The sequence below is a fragment of the Sinocyclocheilus anshuiensis genome, unplaced genomic scaffold, assembly GCF_001515605.1.
Source record: "Sinocyclocheilus anshuiensis isolate Anshui unplaced genomic scaffold, SAMN03320099.WGS_v1.1 scaffold914, whole genome shotgun sequence".
In the NCBI taxonomy this organism is placed as follows: Eukaryota; Metazoa; Chordata; class Actinopteri; order Cypriniformes; family Cyprinidae; genus Sinocyclocheilus; species Sinocyclocheilus anshuiensis.
The window spans coordinates 797720-820484 of NW_015539870.1; the positions used below are offsets into that span (position 1 = coordinate 797720).

Sequence of the window (22765 nt, forward strand, 5' to 3'; positions counted from 1 at the left end):
GCTTTAATTTATAACTAAATTATATTTAATTATTTTCTGATACACAAAATGAGGATTTAAATACATTTAGAAACACAAGAACACATTGTATACTCTGAAAAGTTTGGCAGTCACTGTCATAGTCGTTAGCAAACAACTTAGTGCTGGTCTTACTGTGCCTCCAGCCTTGGTCATCCTCTCAGCATATTCCCTATAATGCACTGTGACAGTATAATACATTTATTCAAAGTCCCTTTAAGGCAAGTCATTTCAGTCAGTGGTCATCTTAATGCACCCAGGCAGTTATTTTCTATGTGGGCACAGTGGTTTAGAGTAAACAAACCCTCCCACATGATCGTTCAAGAATAATACTAATGCAAACATTTATTTCGACAGCTGCAGAGCTGCCAACCTGTACACATTTTGTGTATGCGTACATATTTTGACCTCAAAGTACGCTGGTACGATTTGGTTGAGGCTAGAAGGCCTACACAGCTACAGCCACTGGGCATGCACACATCAATATTGCGTAATTTTTGTCACGCTGAACAACAACAATTACTGTATTTGCATTATTGTAAGGGATAGGTTTAAGGTTGGGGTAGGTGTAGATGTTAATAAAACAAAATCTAATAGGTAGCAAATTTAATTTATTGTTCCTTTCCGGCCGTAGCTGTATCCCTTGTCACTCTAAACTATGCAAAAACCTGGTGACGCCTCTGTCCACGTGCAGTACTCAAATCAAAAGAAGAGTTCAACCAATCAGAGCGCTGGGTTAATTCCCCAGCAAGTGGGGAGGATTGACAAATGTGTACGGCCTATCATTAAAAAGAGACTGCAAATCAACAACAACACAAAATCCAGCTCGATCCCCTTTCCACTCCCGCCATCTGACTGATTCACGCAAGGAGTTTTAATTAAAGAGTTTTTTTGCTTACTGTATTGTTGCATCCCTATTTTTTACTCTAAAATACTGTATAAGAGCAATAGCATTGCATTTTGCACATTGTGCAATTACGATTTTTACATTAGCCATCAAGGAGCTTCAGTTAATAAGGTAGCTATCTCGGAATATATAAACGAATCCTAACGAAGGAATAATAAACACCAGCCAAAAACACATTAGGGAACTATCTGGCATGTTCCCCATGCCATCCCACTGTAACATCTGGACTTTAATTGAGGTTCTGTGCTGTGTGGTAAAGCGGGGGGCTCATTAAGAATGAATGAGAAATGTGTCTCATGAAAGATAGATGTGGAAACATGCAGGTTACTGATTATATTATACACTGCTACAACCCACTCTTAAGTTTTTACTAATGTGGGGGAGACAGACACAAGAGCTCCTAGAGACTATGTGAATGAATTATAGAGCAGAATAATCTCATTTTGAACACCAAAACAATCAAAGTAACTAATTTGGAGATGCGACTCAAGAGACGATATGATCTTTTTCGTAGGGATGCACCGAAATGAAAATTCTTGGCCGAAGTCGAAACCGAACAAAATTAAACACTGGGCCGAAGGCCGAATACTAAACACAGAGTTTTTTTTCCCATGTATTTTGCCAATTTTTTTTTTCACCATTGCATAAATTAAAAAGCCAAAATGTGCTTTTTACTGTTTTGTCTTGCTTTTCAAAACAAATCAATTACAAAACAACAATTTAAAAATATTTAACACTGAACATTTTTAACATTCTAGCAGACACTATAACAACAAAGCACAATTTAACTTAAAATTAACAAGTTAGTAAAATAATCATTTTTGGCCATCAGACCCCCTTCTTGAATCAGGCATGTATTTTTTATTTATTTATTTTTTTACTGTACAATTAAAAGCAGCCTTGCTGAGAAGAGACTTCTTTTAAAACATTAGAAAATATTACAGTTCTTAATTTGAACACTATATGTGTGATTGTTATAATAAATGTATTAACAGAGCTGTTTTAATGATTATTATAATTATTATTGTCTTACTTTTTATTTTATTTTACAGAACAACAGTAAAATTACAATGCTAACATTTATGAATGTTGATGGAGCTTTTATTTAGGCGGAAACCCCCAGGAAGTCTTCAGTGCTTTTTTTGTTGACAACAGCACATTTATAAATGATTCTCATTAAGAATTTGGGAAGACGTTTGTTGCACGCATCACATTGTCACATCCATGCCTTGTAAAAATTCATCAAAATGTGACTGAGCAACTGACGACTGTATCAGTGCAGATTTTCTTCGCGCTTTGGACTTTGAACCCTGGTTAACAAGCAGATCTGCTGCGAGTTCGTGCAGCGCTGTCAGAATACATGCAATTCTCCAAAAACTCGCTAGTTTTATTTAAATATAGCTAAAATAGCTCCTTGTCGCAAAAAATAAAAAAAAGTCGCAGCTACAATGAGAAAGTAGCTAAATTTGGCGACAAAATCCCCAAATTGGCAACACTGGCGCTGGTTGCTATTTGATCGCGTCATATCATTGTCCAGTCAATTTAGAGGATTTTGTTTAAAGGTGGCATTTTGCTGAAGACGCAAATCTTGAGCTATTTATTGTATGGGCCTCGATTGGCTCGCTGGTGCAGGGACACTTATGAGCTGACAAGCACAAATGGCTGCCAGTTTTCATCATGTTGATTGTAAATGCTTGTTATTTTGACCTTATTACAAACAAAAGTACAGTAACGTTAAATCGAGGCTTGGTAAATGATAGTTTAATGGATACACTACACTGTTCAGTCAGGTCACATTAGGGGGGGCGATATACCGGTAGACACGATTAACAGGTAGAGATTCTGGACTATCGTCTCTATCACGGTTACATACTCACATGACATTGCTGTGCTACGTGGTCACATAGAAAACTTAACATTTGCACACGTTTTTAAGCATTGCAGTTTAAAAAAAAAGTGATTTTAAGCTGTTGAAATGTAATCAGCATCAGCAAGTGAACTCATTTCGCTATATGTGCGCGCTGTCTGAGAGAGGCGCACACACGTGAAGATGATGCTCATAGAGTGCGGGAGTATTAAGCTAAGTTCTTAATTTTGCTGATTTAGGCATTGAACAGTTGCAGTATTTTCATAATCGTTAGAGGCTGAAATCGAAACTGAATTTCGATTAATTGCACAGCCCTAGTATGTAGCATTTCTTATTTATTTGTTCTACTGCAGTTTTTTTGTCCTATTGCTTGTAATTAGTTTTTTATTCTTTTTTAATCGCTGACTGTTTACTTGTCTTCAGTGAACTTGTTTTTTTTTTCAATTTAGGCTAGCATTAGTTTTTTGTGATATTGACACTGGTGACAAGAATTATGAAAAAAAAAATTTGATATCATAAAGACCTTATTTATAGCAAAAATAACTATATTGTGATATATATTGTTACTGTCTAATAAATGTACTCATATCGTGATATAAGATTTTGGTCATATCGCCCACCCCTGGTCACATCTCAACAATCCATTTCAAAATAACAGAAAGCCACAGTTTAGCATTTGCGTTCATCGTGAAAGAGGCCTACAAATCTATTTAACACAAGTTTACAGCTTACTTTAAAGTTTACTTTTTTAGTGCCTACTTCAGAGGAATACATCCATAATGATGTGAGGCACCTGTAATAGACAGCATATGATGGACATATAAAGAGACAGAGAGGGAGAGAGAGTAGGGCACAGATGCTGAAGAGCTGAAGCCATCAGGTTATACAAAAGGTTGGAAATAAGTGACACTTACCTCGGGCATCAAAAAACTCATCATCTGAGCTGTCAACAGATTCCTGGGTGATGTTCTGCATGCGCCAGTGAGAAGCGCTTTGCTTGCGTAGGGTCGCTAAGGGGAGAACATGAAAAAGATACGATCAAACCAAGGGTCACAAGTGCTGCATGCAATTACTGAGCATTGTGTGACTAATTAGACACGCATGATGACAGTGTTATTTAATATTAATAACCCTAACCCTAACCCTAACCCTGACGTGAAAAAGTTCAAAGGAATAGAACGGCTGGGAATTAATTGAAAACATGTTTTTTTAATTAAGACTGGCTAATGTGGAAATCAAAGTGTAAAATTTGAGATTCAGGAAATCAAAATGAGAGTGCAGATCATACTTAAGAGGACTTGTCAGAAGGTTGCTTCTATTGATCTTAAAAACCTTTTGATCAAAAAGTTTATTCTTAAATTCTTGAAATTAGTCATAAAATTAAATTAGACATACACATATCTACACACATATTAACACACACATTCTACAATTCATTTTTTATTTGTTTACATATATTTAAATATAAAGCTTTTAATATTTATTTATAGTTATACATTTTACATACACAAACACACTTCTGTCATGACAACTCTCCGAGGGATTGGCATGGTAATGTACATGACAATGTTAATGTATTTGGTCTTGGCAGAATAGATCTGCTACGCTGCTGCTGCGGCAGAGCAAGTACCGAGATTTGCTACTGCCAATACATCCACAACATGCTGCTGTGAGCATGTAAGAAATATTGCTGCTGCACATAGAACACATATGAACCCCCATATAGCATACATGTATCACCCTGTAGCAGATCTATACAGGTGGGGCTGGGGAATGTGGAGGGTTTCTGAAGTGCGCTGCCAACTGCTACAGCAAACAAAAGCCAGGTATTTGAATATTGAGCAGCGAGCTCATTGGCTACCGATACAGGAGATAACCAATCAGCTGCCATGTGACAATGATGTCGCCAGGTCAGATTGAGCTAGACCTATCGGACTGCGCCATCTAGAGTTTCATGCCAGAACTCTGTATTTAAACAAAATTACTAATACTAAAACTGAAATAAAAATAAATTACATAGAAAATAAATAGAAATATAAAAAAAAACTAATAAAATGACAAAAGCACATAATACATTTATGTATATATATATATATATATGTATCTATGTATATACATACATACATTCATACATACATATATATATATATATATAGGTAGGTGCTGATGTTTGACTGGTTGTGCAGTTAATGCCACTTTTAATTTAATATGGACAAGCATTATGGTGTTGAAAGCACTGTGAGGTATCTCATGCTTTATCTTCAAGAGCTTTAAACAAAACCTCTTTCTAGAAAAATTATGACAACACAAATGAACACAAATTCATCCCTTCAATGGCTGAAGACAGAGTACTTGTCAACTCTGTGTTATGTTAGTGAGGCTGGTGGGTTGACTTCTTTTTGTTGCTGTTAAGATGAGTAAGGAGCAACCAGCAAAGATCTGAATTATATTCTGTCTTCAACACAAGATGGTTCTCCCAGCCAATTAAGACAGCGTCTATATTACCCAACTTTGCACAACGCATTAGTACAGATGGCATAAAAATCCTCTTCACCAAATTATTTCCAGCTATCAACGTGCTCACGAAGCATAGTCACAATAATCCGGGCCTTTTGGAACAACATGTTCTAATAATCATTGGAGCCCTGGGCTGTTTAAATCTAAAGTTAATAACTTTCTAATCTAATGACAGATAGCGGCAATAATGTAAATTACAAATCAGTGTAAGTCAAACTAAAGTTATCCTCTTCCAATCATATTAAGTGGGCCATGATTTAATAATTATAGATCGGCGTCATTGTGAGTGAACATATAGCGATGGGGATTTTTGACGCTTTATAGCTCAGCAAATTGCCTCTTTACACAAAGCATAAATCATTTTGCATTATAAGTAATGTAAATCCAGTAATTCACGCAGCCAGGCTTAGTGAGCTCACTGCTGCATTCATAAGGCTTAAAATCAAAGCGCACTGAAACAAGCAAAGAAAAATACAAGCACAAGAGATTAATCATGAAGAATCAATATCAGCAGTGCCACAGTAATTGATTTTGCCCATTTGGTTGGCATTACTCGAGAAGTGTCACCTAAGCTGTCAGTTCTCTTCACCCTGCTGTCTTGTACCTGGACCTTCACATGATCCTGCTCACTCTGTTGAAACAATAAGGACCCTCACCTTCCATTACTGGGGTTCAGTGCAGCCCACATCACCATGCATGATTTAATGAGCTTTTCATCTCTCCCGCAAAGCCAGCAGGTCAAAAGTTGGCACAATTAATGCGCCAAAGGAGACGAGTATCTCAGCCTTCTAATGGCAATTTTCCACTGCATGGTACGGCACGGTACGGCTCGGTACGGTTCACTTTTGGGGGGTTTTCTACCGGGTACAGTACCTGGTACTTTTTTTAGTACCACCTCGGTTGGGGTTCCAAGTGAACCGTACCGTTACCAAAACGTGACGTGTAAACTCTGCTGATCACAGATCGGCCGGAGAAGCGCCATAAGTTTTCTGTTATAATCACAACGCATTTGACAGTGGCATCAACAGAAGTCTGCTTTTTCATTCCTGAGGCCTTTGTCTGGACCCAAGCCCTGCCAGACAACATCTAGAGATAAGTCACCATATAAGCCACCACAGAATTTCATGAAGAGTTCGAAAGTGTTAACATTATACAGTGGCACCAAAAGTATTTAGACACTGCAACCACACTTAAAAATTAACAAGTAGATATATGAATAAGTAGCATAAGTAGATGGTGGCATCTTCTAAGCAGTTTTTGAATTTTGAGTCCAAAATTTGTGATATGTTTTAACTGAAAAGTGCCCTTTTGCTATATTTCTTTAAATGCCACTTGGTATGATATTTTCTTATCTAACGCAGTAACATTTTAAATTATTGATTAAGCCACTTCATATGTATGATTTATAATCGATAATCTCATAGAAAGATAAGGAGAAAGGGATTATAGATGCAGTAACTGAGCAAAAGTTCCACTTAGTGATCATAACAGTATAAATAGTGAAGAAAGGTTTACCAGCTCAATTAATTGTTTTACAGAAGTTACGGTAATCAAATTTAGAGCAGCCAAATACACATACAGTATTTTATTTTAAACATTTGATGGAGAATGGAGATTAAATGCTTTTTCCTTTGGGACGCAGGAGGGCAGGCGGGAATGTTTCATTAATGGAGTCTAAGCATTGAGAAATGCTTTTAAAGCTTGGTAAATAGATTTACAGGAGGAGATAAAGAGGTGCAGATTAGTTTGAATGAGGGAGTCCAGTGAGGTCTGTCTTCAGAGACGGGAGGGTGGATATAACCTCAGTTCCTGCACTAAAGCATCTCTAATTGAGTCTATTCAGCATTCCCATTTTCACATTTCTAATCACATCATCCATAATTCAACCTGGAATGAAGGCTGAGAAAAGGGAAAGGTTGACATTTTTTTGGCTAAGGAAGAACACATTAGAAAAACATGAATGGTTTTTCAACCAGTAAAAGTGGTGGTCATGGTTTCACAAGCTATAATCAAAGTAATATTATAAACCACTGCATAACTGAACTAAGATGGATTTAATTACAAGTGGCATTGTTTGGCTGGCTTCAGCCTGGCAAGTCATGCAGGTGATTCTTTTTGCAGCAAAACAGCAACGCAATAAATCTGGCTGAGCATAGGATGTACTTCAGCTATGAAATTGGTATGGTCCTTATGAATTATACATTTACAAAAAAACTAATAATTTCTTCTGGTACTATAAAAGCCAAAGAAAAAATAATTTGGCCATCTTCATTAATGTCAGTATAGCATGTGGACTTTTGTGTTTAATTACATCAACTACAGGGGGATTAAAGGAAATTGAACAAATGCTGAAAGGAAGTCTTCCTTTAAAAACACTCAAAATTGAGGTTTGACTAAAAACTAAAATTCAGCTGAAAGCTCTTAAGGAAAGATGATTGTGGTCTCATTTGCTTTAAGACAATACTTTACCTTCAGTGTCTATGCCATTAAATTGGATGTGCTATAAACATATCAATGTGTGTCTGTATCCCAACATTTCTTATTCAAGGAGGTTTGAATATGTATCAAACTGATACTGGTTAGGATTCAGAATCAACAACCTTTAAAGGCACAATATGTAAGTTTTCGCCACTAGAGGTCACATTTTCAAAACAATAACAAAGGCGAAGCTTGATGACGCTATGAAGGAGAGTGGAGGGATGGGAGATGTCGTTTTCACCATCCAGAGATGTCCGAATCATGTTCACGGATGTAATGAATACATTTTTTTTTTATTACCTGTACCTTCCAAAGTTATTCAAACAGTGAATAAATTATATAAAGAAAGCGAGCAAAGAACATTTAACGTTACATTGTCAAAGAACAGTATGCCTGACTTCAGTCTAGCGCGAGTTTAAGCACTCAAAAAACTCCCCTTACAATCAGTAAAGCTGTCTATACAATGTTTGATGAATGAATCTCCTACTTACATCATACGTACCTCTGCACTTTGTTGTTTATGATGAGAGAATACACTCAGCGAGCACACGCACTGAACAAAACTCCGGTGTTTCAGCGATGACTCATCTAAACGCCTCTGATTGGCCGCTGCGTTCATAAACTCAACAGACTTGTGTGTGATTGGTTATAACGCGCAACACTGTAAAAATGCGGAAAAGGATTCATGGTGCAACATTGAGCAGATCTAAATTTAATGCTGCAGTCAACACTTTTCATTTCATTTTAATTTTATTCACGACTGCCGTAATGGATTTAGTTTAACTGCAGCAGCATTTTTGTCCACGCGTCTTGCCATAGTTTCTACAAGCGGAAACGATAGCACAATATTACGTAATTGATAGGCGACAATGAACCGGGACAAACTATTATTTAAAATTGGAATTTCTCTGGATTTTCAAATCCTTGGGAACCTTTGGGATAACGTAAGTGCACAACTGCATGAAATATATAACAATGTGCAAGTGGTTTTTGAATATTTTATTACGAAAATCTTACATATTGTGCCTTTAAGCCACTACAACATCTCTCACTATGCACTTAATTGCATGCAGAAGCACTGCAAAATCTTTGGTAATACAAATGTAAACATATTTGTCATGACAATAAGGCCATTTCTAACTGAAAAAACGTAATGGAATCATTCACTCAACAATTTTGTTCAAAGGCACTGATTCATTCAATAATGAAAACCACTACTGTGTTGCTTGGAGATGTTTAACGGTTAATTATGCTGTGGTGTCCAAAACTATTTTCTTAGGTGGAACAAAAACTGGCAATTTAGTTTCAAAAATGTAATTTAGTCGATATTAACTTCTTGTTTATTGAACTGCTGCATAAAAACCACTCAAACAGATATCTGAATAATCTATAACCCGTTTAACTATGTGTCCAATTTTAGATGGAGCTGTGAGTTATGAATGCTGGTTTAGGGATCGTGATTAAGGCCGATATCGAGGTTTGATACGTCCCCTTTCCAAGGAGCCTGCACAGTACAAAAGTAGCATTTTCTCCAGAGCAGTCACGACACGACTCACTGAGAGACTTGCTCTTAATCAAAAACATAATCTCTGCTAGATAGGAGCTGCTTTCCTCCAGCGATCTTGCTTTTCTCTCTTTCTTTAATCTCTGTCTCACCCTCCCTCTTGCACTTTCTCTCCTAAGCTTCAATTCCTTCCTCTTCCCCTCTTCAGCCTCACCCTGTTACCCACGAACTCAAGAAGCTCCTCCACCATTTCTACTCATTTGTTCATCAGCCTCTCGTTAAAGCCCCTCTAGAGAAAAGTGCTGAGGTAAAGGCCATTATGATATTAGAAGGCTCCCATTGGCTCGCTGCAGTGGTTTTAAGGTTGTGTGTGTATCTTGAAATAGACTAGACAATAAACAAAGGCCATAAGGGCATACTTGTTGGAAAATAATGTTGTGTCTTTTTATTGGGGACTGGTATGAACCACTTCTCTATTAAATTCAAAAAGCTTAGCGGTTTTCTTCAATAAGTGATGGTAATTATCAAACAGCTTTTTCAACCCATTTGATTTCTGTAATGAGAAGTATTTTCAACTGAAACTGGATACCTATCCAACTTAACTTATACACGGTGTTCCTCCAGCCACAGGTTTGATTCTCATGAACTGATAAAATGTTTACCTTGAATGCAATGTCAGTCGCTTTCAATAAAAGCGTCTTCCAAATGCATAACCGTAAATCTAATTATTTTGAATTGGATTGAATTGAAAGTAAACATTATACATAATAATGAACAAAATGTATGTAATAATTCATAATATGAATGTATATAAATGTATTTAACTTTATTTATAAATATTTTATTATAAATCATTATATATGACACATTTTTTGAAAAATAATACATTTTATATTAATAATATACAATAATATGCACACACACATTACATATCAATAAAATCATTTATATAATTTTTATCATCCAACCAATCCAATTTAAAATAATTTTATTTTAATTTTAAATTATTCAATTTGAATTATTTATTATTTTTTAAAGAAAATAAACAGGGTCAGGAGCTGGAGTTATGACAGCAATATTGTATGAAATTGATGGGGGTTTTTTTTCCATTGTCCACTTGAACACTCAAATCTTGGAACGACATCTACCTTTTTAGAGAAAAACAGCAAACAGTTCTCAATCAGTTATTTCATTAAATTACTCTGAAGAATACTCTCGTCCTTATCCCTGCATCACCAAAGCGTGTGCGCCTGAAGCATATGTGCCGTGCGGCTTGTAAACTCTTGCGTTTGGCAGCTCAAAGCAGTGCCACACACGCTGTGAAACAGCACATATGCCACAATTGCACAAAAAAAAACACTGGTGTGATAAATAACGAAGCAGAACTGTGATACTGAAAGCCTAAAAGATCACAAATGCAGAAGTTGATGCTGCCAGACAATGCAAATACTGACAAAGGCTGTATTTCCAGGCAGTGCAGGCTAAAGCCATACTGTGCAATCTTTTCTGTCCTTTATGATTGTTGCTTGTCGCATCTTGGGTAAAAGCCAAAGGAGACTGTGCAACATCAATGATCTTAGGACTCTGGATGTGTCTGACCATGTTGACTACGCGATATTCCTGAAAATGTATTCTTAGACGGCAAAATCATGGCCAGAATCGTTCAGTGCTCTAAGCTTTAGAGAAGAGTCAAGATTTTCAGACAATAGGTTGAATGGAAAGGGTATGCTTATATTGCAACAGATGGCATACAAAGGTAAGTGTGAAATCATTGCAGCAATAGAGGATACAGTGGGCAAACCTCATGCAAGGTCACAACATCAAGAGGGGATTGAGAGTAAACTACGGGGAACAGAGCCACTTGACTGGGTTACTCAAGAGCCGCCTCCTCCTTCTGTCAATGTGCAACTGAAGACTAAAGGAGGGGACGTTGCAAATGCATGAGGCATGAGCACAGAAAGCTCGCTTGGATGGACGTTAATTGTGCCTTTACATAACAGAGGAAATGCAAACACAAAATCAAGATGTTCTGTTAAGGAGACAGCGCTGTCATAACGCTTCCGAGTTGTGATCAGCTTTTGGCATCTCGTCTCTACTAAGGTGAAGCTGTTCAACCAAGCACATCTGCATGTAGCTCTGAAAGGAAGTGTTTGTACGACTACGATATGACATCATGTGTAAAGCTTCCCTCTGAAATGACAGAAAAAATGATTTATTAGGAAGTACAGTCATCATTATCATATTCTTTTATGATCATGTTATATAACATGAAAGCATGCTGACTACCAACATGCCCTTTGGTTTACGCCCTCCTTTGAATCACAAAAAGTACTGAACAATGAATAAAACTACTGAACGCACTCTGTTGAACCACAAAAAAAACCTACTGAACATCAAATAAAAGGTTACATTGTTTGATCATTTTTTTGTTTACTATTTATATAAAAACGGTATGCTTTCTATGTTGAAAAATTAAAAAAATATATTGTATTTTTGTATACTCTTGCCATTTTTTTTAGAATTATATATAATAGCCTATAGCCTTTGTCAGACTATAGAGAAGGATTATTCCACTCAAACTTCATTGTTATTTGTGCATGAATAATACATAGTATAATATAATCTAATACATATGTTTCTCCTACACATAAAAACAAATGCTATTATAATTTGCCACCAAAAGCAAATGTTCGAGAATTAATTGATGAAGAGATTAATTTAAAGCAGATGTTTTTTAAAGAACCATCTGTCTACTACAACAAAACTCATCTAGTTAAAATGTTCATATACTGTAGATGAATGTTTTATTCAATCTAGTTCCATCTAACATTTTATCCTATCTAGTTAAAAATATCCATCTATAGGTTAATGGAGCCAAGTAATAACCTGGACTGCCTGTAAACAGACACAAAAGCCAGACGGCAGTTCTACAGACGGTCATGAAAGGCTGTCATTCTCTCTTTCTCTCACAGGACCACAGGGTAGCAGTAAGTCTGTCACCGCCTCTCGTGCAAGGCTATTTTTAGCACCGTGCTCTACCCAAATCATCGTGCAAGTTCGCTAGAACACAATCATTATGGAGGAAACCTGAAGTCTGCCCTGAATTGTTCAGTTTGCAATGAGATGTCAGGTAGCTTATGTTATTCACAGCTAAGAGCATGAGAAAAATGGGACTGAGACATTTAGATTTTCTCATTTCAGAAGACCAGGTTTTCCCAGAAAGCAGGAAATTTCTACCTGTTGATACACATATTCTGGAATGCTTCAAATCTATCACATGACTGACCCACCCTAACAAACCTGCCATCACTTGCCATAGTTTCACAACTTCCAATGAAGGGAACATGCAAACTATGTCATAACCACAAAACCAATTTCACTAACCAACGTTTGCTCTACAAATCGTCATGTTAGTATTCTTTATTAGTGACCTTATCGCTCACAAAGGCTCAGGAATATCGAAATGCATCTACCCCTCAGTATCAAACTTAAGAGTCCAATTCATATGAATGATATAAATAATTCCTCAAACCATAGAGCTTGTTGAGGAGAGGTGTGCTATTACTTTTCAAACCAATAAGACCTACGATAAAAAAATCAACAAACTTATAAAGGCCGAGCCTTAGTTTTACACAACAAAGGCAAGTACAACAAAGGCAAGCACATTTTCTTCATAAAATGTCTATAGTAAACCATAAATATGAATATTATTTACATTCTCACATTTTAATTTCTTACTTAATCATGTTTATTTTACAAGTCATAATTTCTTCAACAGTGCCATCATATACACTCTCGTTCAAAAGTCTGGGGTCGGTAACATTTTTTGGAAGAGCCTTTTATGCTCACCATGTCTGCATTTATTTGAGCAAAAAAACAGTAATATTGTGAAATAGTATTACAATTTAAAATAACTGTTTTATTTTGATATATTTTAAAGTGTAATTTATTCTTGTGATGGCAAAGCTGAATTTTCAGCAGCCATTACTGAAGCCGATTTGGTGCTCAAGACACATTTCTTATTATTATCAATGTTGAAGAGTTGTGCTGCTTAATATTTTTGCGGAAACAGTGATACATTTTTTCAGGTTTCTTTAATGAATAGAAAGTTCAAAACAATAGAAATCTTTCGCATCATTATAAATGTCTTTACTGTCATGTTTAATTAATTTAATGCATCTTTGCTGAATTTTTTTTTAATTCTTAAAAGAAATATGAAGTGTATAGCATAATATAGAATATAGTGCAGAACAGTAGAACAGAACAACTCTCTACCATTTATCTGTATTCAAGATAAAGCATGGTGCTGTAAGACCTTCATCTGTCCCTTGCAGATCTGAAGGAAACTACAAGAGCAGCATCTAAAATACCTGAATACTAAATAAAATAGTAAACTATGAGATTCAAGATAAAATTGTAATAAATTTATATTGCAAATTGTCATGTCACACACCACTCCAGGTGGTCTCACGGTTTGAGAGCTACGGATCTAAAAGATGCTATCTATTATGCTTGGCTTAGTTACATAAATTCATGAGTTTTCATCGAGTAGAAACATCCTTGGTGCTTTTAACAGGAATAACAGTAATTTCTCACTATACTGCGTGGGGTGCAGCAAATGCTGAATTATGGGTTTGAGAATAAAAATAGAATTTCATTTTCTCAGTGACAAAACCAAGCAAGAAACAAATTAAACGTGAAACCTGAAGTAAATGCAATGTTGTTTGCTGAGAGCTAATACTAGATCATCCGAGTCTCTTGGTCTGACAGCCACAGATATAGAGAGCGCTATTGACTGAAATGCTATTACACAGATATGGTGTCACGATGCCTTCAGTCAAAACCCCATAAAAAACAAATCAGCACAAAACGAAACGAAACAAAACAAAGGAGACAAAATGTTTCTAATTTGAATGTACATCACAAGGATGCCACAGGAAAGCACCTTGACTGAGGTGCACATTAATTAGTTTGGCAAAAACAAGCCAACTTTGCAATTCAATCTTGCTACTGTGAAAAACACAATCAGTATTCCCTATTTTTATTCTCAACCAAAGCCAAGCAAAATTAGTTTTTGAGAATTGACACAGAAATACTATTGCTTATCTGCCACTAAAAGGTCACTTCCTGAATGGCTAAGATTAAATATATCACTAGAGCACTGACTATGACCTCTATATGTACATACTGTATGAAACATGTAACTTACTAGAGCTATACTGGAGAAATAATGTGAATAAACATCTACCCATCACGCCTGAATGTGTATTTTGAACCAATTCAACAGAGACCTTCAGCAGCCTAAGCATGCCAATATATGAATTCCTATTCACATTACTAAGCGATTCATTCTTAGACCTCTTTTTCCAGAGCACCTTCTTTTTTCCAAGAAAGGCAACACAAATGAATTGCGCACACAATGAAATAAATGTTGTGCAATGGGAAATCGCACCCTTTGAAGCTTTGAGGTCATGCAGAGCTGGACTTACAGACAAACACAACATGATGGTTCGACTCACTCAAACCGCTCTGAATTCAGGTTGGTGCAGAGTGATGCAGTCTGGGGCTCTTCTGCTGAAGGAATATAGACTGTGAAAGAAATAAACACCGGCTCCTGCGCCTGGGACTTACGAATGACAAAATAAATGCTAATATTCATTAAGTGGTCTATACCCTAATCTATAAAGAAGAGCATCATCTACAAAATTTATAATAAGAGTATACAATTACTGTTGAATGTGGTCCAACCTCCAAATTTTCTTCCCAACAGGGAAGGTTTGAACAATCAAACATGCCAAGATAAAGTAGCTTATTCAGGAGTCAATGTTTTAGCTAGGAAATGGAAAAAAAAGCAATGTGCATTTCAGGATATTTTAATATTTTCTAAGTCAAAGTCTGATCAATTGGAGAAACTAGATGACACAAAAGGCATCTCTACGCCGTGCCGTTGCCAAGACATTCAGCACATTTTCTGTCCGCTGTGCATGAGAATAAGCAATCAGCAGATTGAATCGGCACTCATTCACTGTTTCTTACATTATGTTGCGTCTATCTGTCCATCTTGGATGGTAACTGGTGACTAATGTTGTGCTAATTGGTGACCTTTGATCTACAGTACAGTACAGTACAGTAACATATAGCAGATTAACTGATTGATTTGTTATTCAGTTTTGACTTTGGATAACAGCAAATATGAATACAAGAATCTTACGAAATACATGAAAAAATAATCTGGGACCAAACAGGCATCCATGAAGAATCCTTGCTATTTAACATATAAATGAAGCCAACCAAATACTCTGCGTTTGCTGATGAGCTGCCAGTTCTGATCATGTAAAAGAGCAAGTTTTGCTCCACTAATTACATATCTGTACAAGTTCTGCTTGTTCAATACAGGGAGCTGTTTGATATAATATGCCGATATGATGTTCATCCATCCCACCATCCTATCCTCATCAGCACTGATTCACCAACTAAGTGGTAACATTGTGGTAAAGTACGTAACCAAACCAAAGGTCTGTAGGATTACACATTTCCACCTACAAAATCAAATACTGACTTCCTACATGACAGAGAGAGGAGAACTTCTTGGCTGATTTGGAAATATGCCTGAGGAGAAATTAAAATTGCCTATGGCAGCTTATTAACAGTCTGCAGCCGTTACCGCTGTCCAACGTATGGAAACTGTTATACTTACATGAAATACAACAATAACCCAGAGAACTTCACATAGAGCTTCACATTCAAAACCCAGATGACATATGCTGTGAGTTTCACTTCATAGCAAACCACTTAAAGCTGAAGAAAACGCTCATGATCGTAAGCTACAAACATACTGACTGCCATAAACAGATTAAACTGTATGTATGTATGCTGACACTCAGCACTCAATCATATCAGAGTGTCCTACTGGATATACATCTCGAAGAGAGACCATCTCTGACCAAAACTGACCAAAAACTTCTGATACAATTCATGTCACTGGCCAATCCACCTTTAAGCAAAAAGAGAATAAGGAGTGCATACGACACAGGATGCACGCAGGGACAAAACAAACATCTCCAACTGACTCTTCATGCGGAACATGCATTATGAGTTGCTAATGGGTATTTGAAAACCACATTTTGTCACATTTTAAGTGTTTGAAATTCACAATTGATACTGTTTATTAAAATTAAAGCATATTGGTGGAGAAAAAAAGCTGACCAATGGATCATCACTCTGCAGCTGGGCTCTAATTAAATTATGTCAAAGATGAATCAAATGTACAGTCATAATCTACCACCATCTGCAAGAAACAAACATTCAGATGCAATTTATAGCTATCATTATTAATCACAACATTGGCTATGTACAAATTTCCTTTTAAGCTTATTTCTTGTTCCTTACAATATAGTAGCCTATCTAGTGGGGGGTCCATAAAGTTACTGCAGGGGGGTCTATGGACTGAAATATGAAACAAAATGGATCAATAAAGCATTTAACCATTTTTGACAGTTCTTCTTCTTATTATTATTATATTCAGCTGTTCCACTTAAATGGTTCTTTAACATCAGGCATGTTGATAAATCAGTGTGTCTCTAATGAATAGCACCCAACATAACACTTATATCTACCTTTTGCTTAAATCAAAAGATACTCCTTTTCAAGCCAGAAACGCGGCATTTAAAGCTTACCAGTTAAACAAGGAAAATATTTTCTGCATCAATTGTATTAACAACAATAATAATGTAAATAACCATAAATAGTAATTATTATTTAATTATTAATAGTCTCATTAGTTTGTAAAAAAAAAAAAAAAAAAAAAAAAAAAAAAAACTTTAAAAAAAAACTAGATGTTTTGAATGTTCAGAGGAAATTCAGAAGTAACATTTGGTAGAAGTAACTTAATGGAAACATTAGCAAAACATTCTTAGAACAGAAAAGTTCTTTCAAATTTATGAACAAATGTTCTTCCAGTAATGTTATCTGGTCTTTAATAATGTTTTCAAAATCTTAGCTGTATGAATCTGAATCTGTATGAAACATTAATTCCCTTAATATTGCCAAATGATAAAATACAATGTTCCCTAAACATTCGCATAACCAAGAAAAAAGGTTTTTAAAACATTCTCAGAGAACATTCAGAAATAACACTTTCTTTACTTAATGGGAATGTTCCCAAAACGTTTAACAACTGATTCTTTTTATCAGTTATTGGACATATTTTTGTATTAGCGTTCCCTGGATTGCCTGCGAGTCTGCGTAGGGGATCCCTGGGTCAGATATGGATGACAACTCCTGCCCTACACTTCATTTCCAGCGATACCGTTGACTTGATTGCAAAGATACTATTTAAACTGAGCTGGATGTTGACATCACTGAATTCAATGATGAACTGTCTTTAACTGAAAAATTTGTGTTTACTATTGTCATTTTGCATTATTGACACTATTTTCCTAATTAATGCTGTTCAGTTGCTTTGACACAATCTGTATTGTTAAAAGCGCTATATAAATAAAGGTGACTTGACTTGACTTGACTAGTTCCATTAAACATTCTACATTTAATATTAAGACCACTTTGTAAAGAGCGCATGTTAAGGTGAAGCAAAAGCTAACGTTTGAACTGCCTGTCAAAACCTAGTGAACGGGACTGCATTTGGGGCGTCATAAGCACTGGAATGCGTCCGTGACGCCCCAAAACGCTGTCTAGCTCACTAGGTTTTGAGACACAACCCTGGTTCATCACGCATTCCAACACTACAGATTGACGCGGAAAGTGAAGGGAGCAAGCTGCCTGTCTACTCTTTCTGCTTTGATTCCGCGGCTTGCACGTCAATTCCGGAGATGTCACATCACATACAGATTAACACACAGACGTCTCTTCTTACCTTTCCCTCTGATCTCTTTAGCCATCCTGCGTCTTTGCAGTTAGTTTGGACAGTACACACGTCTCTTTTCTCTATCCTTGTCTGCGCGCGGGAGAAGCGATTTCAAGTCTATGCGCGATTCATGTTTGAAGCTGCCGTGGAAATGACATGCAAAGGTGGGAGTATCCATGAACGCTGAGAGACCCTTGTGTTGAAGTAAGCGCGGACTTGGGGCTGTTTGTATGTGTGCATACTCTGCTGCTATGACTGTCCTCCTCTCCTCCTGTTGAGCTCGAGGTGTGATGCTCGACTGCCTCCAGTGGTTCTGCGCGAGCTGCAGTGAACTTGGAAAACGCCAAGCGCATTAATGCAGGCTTCAGACCACCCTCCGTCATATATTAGTTATTTATTCCTTTATGTACTTTAAATAATAATATTACACTAGCGCCTCCTTAATGATGCTACGCAGATACATGGCACTAAACAAACGCTGATAAGTAATAAATAAAATAATTCCTGCAGTGAGCTCGGTAACTTTTTATATAAAAAGAAATACGTGTATACTGCAAATGTATGTATTTACATAAAACGGTATAATAAGGAAATCAAAAGGACGCCCAGTAGGCTACATAAAAAATGATTGACAGCGTACATGGGAGAATCAACACGAAATTAGTTTTGATATTTTAGCCATTCTTAGACATCCTTTTAACAATGTCATATTCATTTCCGTAATTTTATCGAACAGGGTGTAGCTTAAGTTAGGCAAGCCAACTAATACAACAAAAAATACGTAAAAATAAACTATTGTCCCTGTTGAAAAAAACATGCTGGTTAGGTATGTTTTGAAGCTGGGATGCTGGTTTGAGCTGTTTTAAGCTGGTCCTTTGCTGGTTTATGCTGGTCCTTAGCTGGTCATGTGCTGGTCTTAAGATGGTCGGACCAGCTTAGGACCAGCACATGACCAGCTAAGGACCAGCTTAAACCAGCAAGGGACCAGCATACACCAGCAAAGGACCATAATAAACCAGCAAAGAACCAGCTTGAACCAGCATCCCAGCTTCAAAACATACCTAACCAGCATATGCTGTTTTTTTCAACAGGGGTGCTTATTACACGCAATGCGCCATTTTGGAATGAAAACGAGGCTGAGGCGGGAAACGCGAGACCAGCACGTAATCGTTTATCGTTTGTTCATTATCTCCTATCAACCCACACACATATATATATATACATACACACACACACACTTTTTATCATTCCACATACTGTTAAAATGTGTTGGAATAGGTTTGGTTTCTTATAGGAATTGTGTGTGTTGCAGTTTGGTTGTTTTCGTTTGGTATCTAAAAGTGAGTGACAGAATGTCACCACAATTGAAGAATGATTCAAAACCCCTCTGAGATCATAGCTGAAACTGTTGCAAAAAGAAACCACAAGGAAACTTTCAACAAGGGCCAAACAACATTGACAATTACCTTAAAAATCACTAAAATGCTTCAAAATTTGGCCTACGGTATAGCTTTCATTCAATCGTCAGTGTGATACAAACAACAGTTGCTTAGCTGAGGGACCACAGGCTCTGTCCATACATGCCTGTAGGCAAACTGAATATCTTTATTGTGAAAGCAGAAGTGCAAAACGCATTGTGCAGTTGAAAACAGAAATATAAATATCTTCGCCCTGCCAATGGCAGTATATCACTGTAGTCCTATAGTAAGATGAAGATGCAAAATGTTGGCTTCTTCATAAATCACCATTTTGTGATTCCTCCTCGGGCTTTTAAATACTCCGTCACAGTAAATCCAACAGCAGTTCAGCTGATTAATGTTGGGTTGTAATGACTATAAAATATGATTCTCGTGGTAGCTGTCAAACAGTAATTGGAAGACAAAATGACAAAATCAAGGCCAAATATGTTGCACTTTCCACAAACATGTTTAACAGCTAATTGTCTTTATGATAAGTGTTCTGTGTTGCATGAAAAACCAAGCCACAAGTTATATCCAGCTCTCACCCCAGGCTAATGTATGGCGTTACTGCACATCAGGTATCCCAAATAACTGTTCTCGAGTAGTTCTAAATGACTATTGATAGAGGTGAAGTCTGGAGTTCTTCAATTCTAGGGAACTGCCCATGTTGCATTACTCCACTCCTTTAGGGACTTGACCTATTTGTAGCAGTCAGGAAACCCAATGACAAAACACTTCTGACTCCAAACATTGCATTGTGTTTCTGGTAAAAGCAGCAGCAGAACAGCCTGCAGGTCAGACAAACAGAAATATAGATAACATTGATTACACTGGCTGGACGCATGAAAAAATGGATAATATTAATCTAATTTTTCTTTAAAAAAAAAAAAAGCAATTTCATCAAGGGCACTGAGTAAAATATGCCAAGGCAAAGGAGATGCCTGGAAGAGCCATTTTAAAACATTTATTTTCATTATAAATTAAATCATGATTATAAATACAATGCAGATTCAACAGGTATCTTTCACCAGCAATAAAAACACAACCAAGAACAAGTTCATGCCAAATTGGTGACTATATTCCTGTAGCATCACAGCATTCATAATAGTTCATGGCACAAAGCCTAGAATATGCTGGCAAATGCAGTTACTTGTGCTATTAGTTTGCTTTTGGCACTTTTCACAAATAAGTAGGTTGCTGAACACTGGGAAGAAACCTGTGACTCACATCTGGGGGTTTAAACTACAACTTGACAGGTTAAGAAACATACCCTAAAATCTGCTCACTGCATTAGAATTAAGCAAAAAAGGGACAACCAATACTTTTGAAGCCATATAAAGCCCTCAAAAGACACAGACCCTCATTTTATATTCCTAAATATGTCTAAACTATGCACTTTCTGATTATTATAGCTTTATTTAGTTATATAAGAGCTGTAGGCGTGTACGTTTCAACACACAGAGCCTAATGAATGCTTGTAAATTCTACAGTGCTTAGGCCCTGGTTGTCCTGTCCAAGCACATTCCCAGCGTACCAGCACAACATCTGGACCCATCTGGAGGCCATTTTCCCCTCAGGCTCTGACATATAAACTATACACATACTCTAAATATACCTCACCTGTCCAATCACGCTGGGCAACATATGGATGCTTAGTGAACTTAAAGACAATTAGCACAGAGAAACAAAACATATGTTGTAGAGTGTATGAAATCAGTCCACAAAGTAACAAGTTTGTGTTCTGACGTGGACAGCATTACTGCATCCCTTAATGCTCATTCAAGAGGAAGGAAGCGTGTGAACCTCTAGTGTGAGGTATTCATAGAAAACAGCAAAAATCGTATCATTTGCAATGCATTAATAATATAGAGGTTCTTTTAAGGCTTTTGTCTATGCTGAATAGCAACCGCAAAAGTGGACTAATGCATTGACTAATGCACAAAGAAAGTTGTATGGATTATGACACATTAATGTGACATTTGTTAGCCGTGTGCTAAAAAGCATCTGTTTGCATTTAAAAGTCAGACCGCCCACTGAGGTTTCACATTACAACAGAAATGCCCGTCGGAGTATAAACCGTGCTCTAACCAGCAGGTTCTATTCAGTGATTGTACATGGAAAAACATACAAAAATATAAACCTGGATGTTCAGTTCCAAAAACATATCAAAATGTCATTGCTTCTAAGTTGTTTATAAGGAGTCTCTATGACATTGACGTGGTGGGAGACTGGACAGGCTGGAGGAACTCTGAAGTGAAAACAGCTTCCGCATACTCTTCACAAACATCCTGGAACTCTGCCGCCACATCAGCCAGAGCCTCAGCCATTAGCTCATCAGCCAGACTGCAGGAAACAAGGGAAAAAGTCACACAGCACTTATTGATTGATTACATTAAAGGGATAGTTCACCCAAAAATATGGAACTATCCCTTAGTCATTATAAACGCCTCATTCAGAGAGAGAAAAAAATATGTTGGGTATATTTTTGTGTCAGTGTTGTTACTGTTAACTAAAACGAACTATTAAAAATAATTTATCTTTTTTTTTTTTTTAATTAGAAATGTTGCCTTGGAAACTAACTGAAATGAACGTATTTTTATTTCAGTTTTAGTAAATGAACTTATTTAAAGGGATAGTTCACCCAAAAATGAAAATTCTGTCATTAATTACTCACCCTCATGTCGTTTCAAACACGTAAGACCTTCGTTCATCTTCGGAACACAAAGTAAGATATTTTTGTTGGAATCTGAGAGCTGTCTGACCCTGCATAGACAGCAATACAACTGAAATGTTCCCAAGTCCAGAGACGTAGGAGATCGGTAAAATAATCCATGTGACATCAGGGGTTCAACCGTAATTTTAATACTTTTTGTGCGCAAAAGAAAAAAATAATGACTTTATTCAACAATTCGTCTGAAGAATTTTCATTTTTGGGTGAACTATCCCTTTAAGGCAGCATGAAAAATCACCCTATTTTTATATTCTGTTTTCTATTTCTATTCTAATGTATGTTACAGATTTTATTGTGAACAATTCATCTGAGAATACAGAGTATGTTTCATTATTTTTCTTTTTTTATGTTTTGATCTCATCATTTTTAATCAAAATGTCATAACTGGACATCTGGTATAAAGTGACATGGAAGAAAAGT

General features: G+C 36.6%; 1 protein-coding gene across 2 annotated transcripts in view; it reads right to left on the bottom strand.

The window, feature by feature from the left end:
- LOC107685064 (membrane-associated phosphatidylinositol transfer protein 3-like) overlaps positions 1 to 18442 on the bottom strand; it is a 93523-nt gene extending 75081 nt beyond the window's left edge. For both annotated transcript variants that reach the window (XM_016481520.1, XM_016481519.1), the window contains exons 1-2: positions 18164 to 18442; positions 3707 to 3802 (exon numbers count right to left, since the gene is read on the bottom strand). In XM_016481520.1, the coding sequence (XP_016337006.1) occupies positions 3707 to 3802; positions 18164 to 18188 (121 nt within the window). In that variant the 5' untranslated portion in view covers positions 18189 to 18442. The remainder of the gene's footprint in view (positions 1 to 3706; positions 3803 to 18163) is intronic.
- Between the last annotated feature and the right edge of the window lie 4323 nt (positions 18443 to 22765).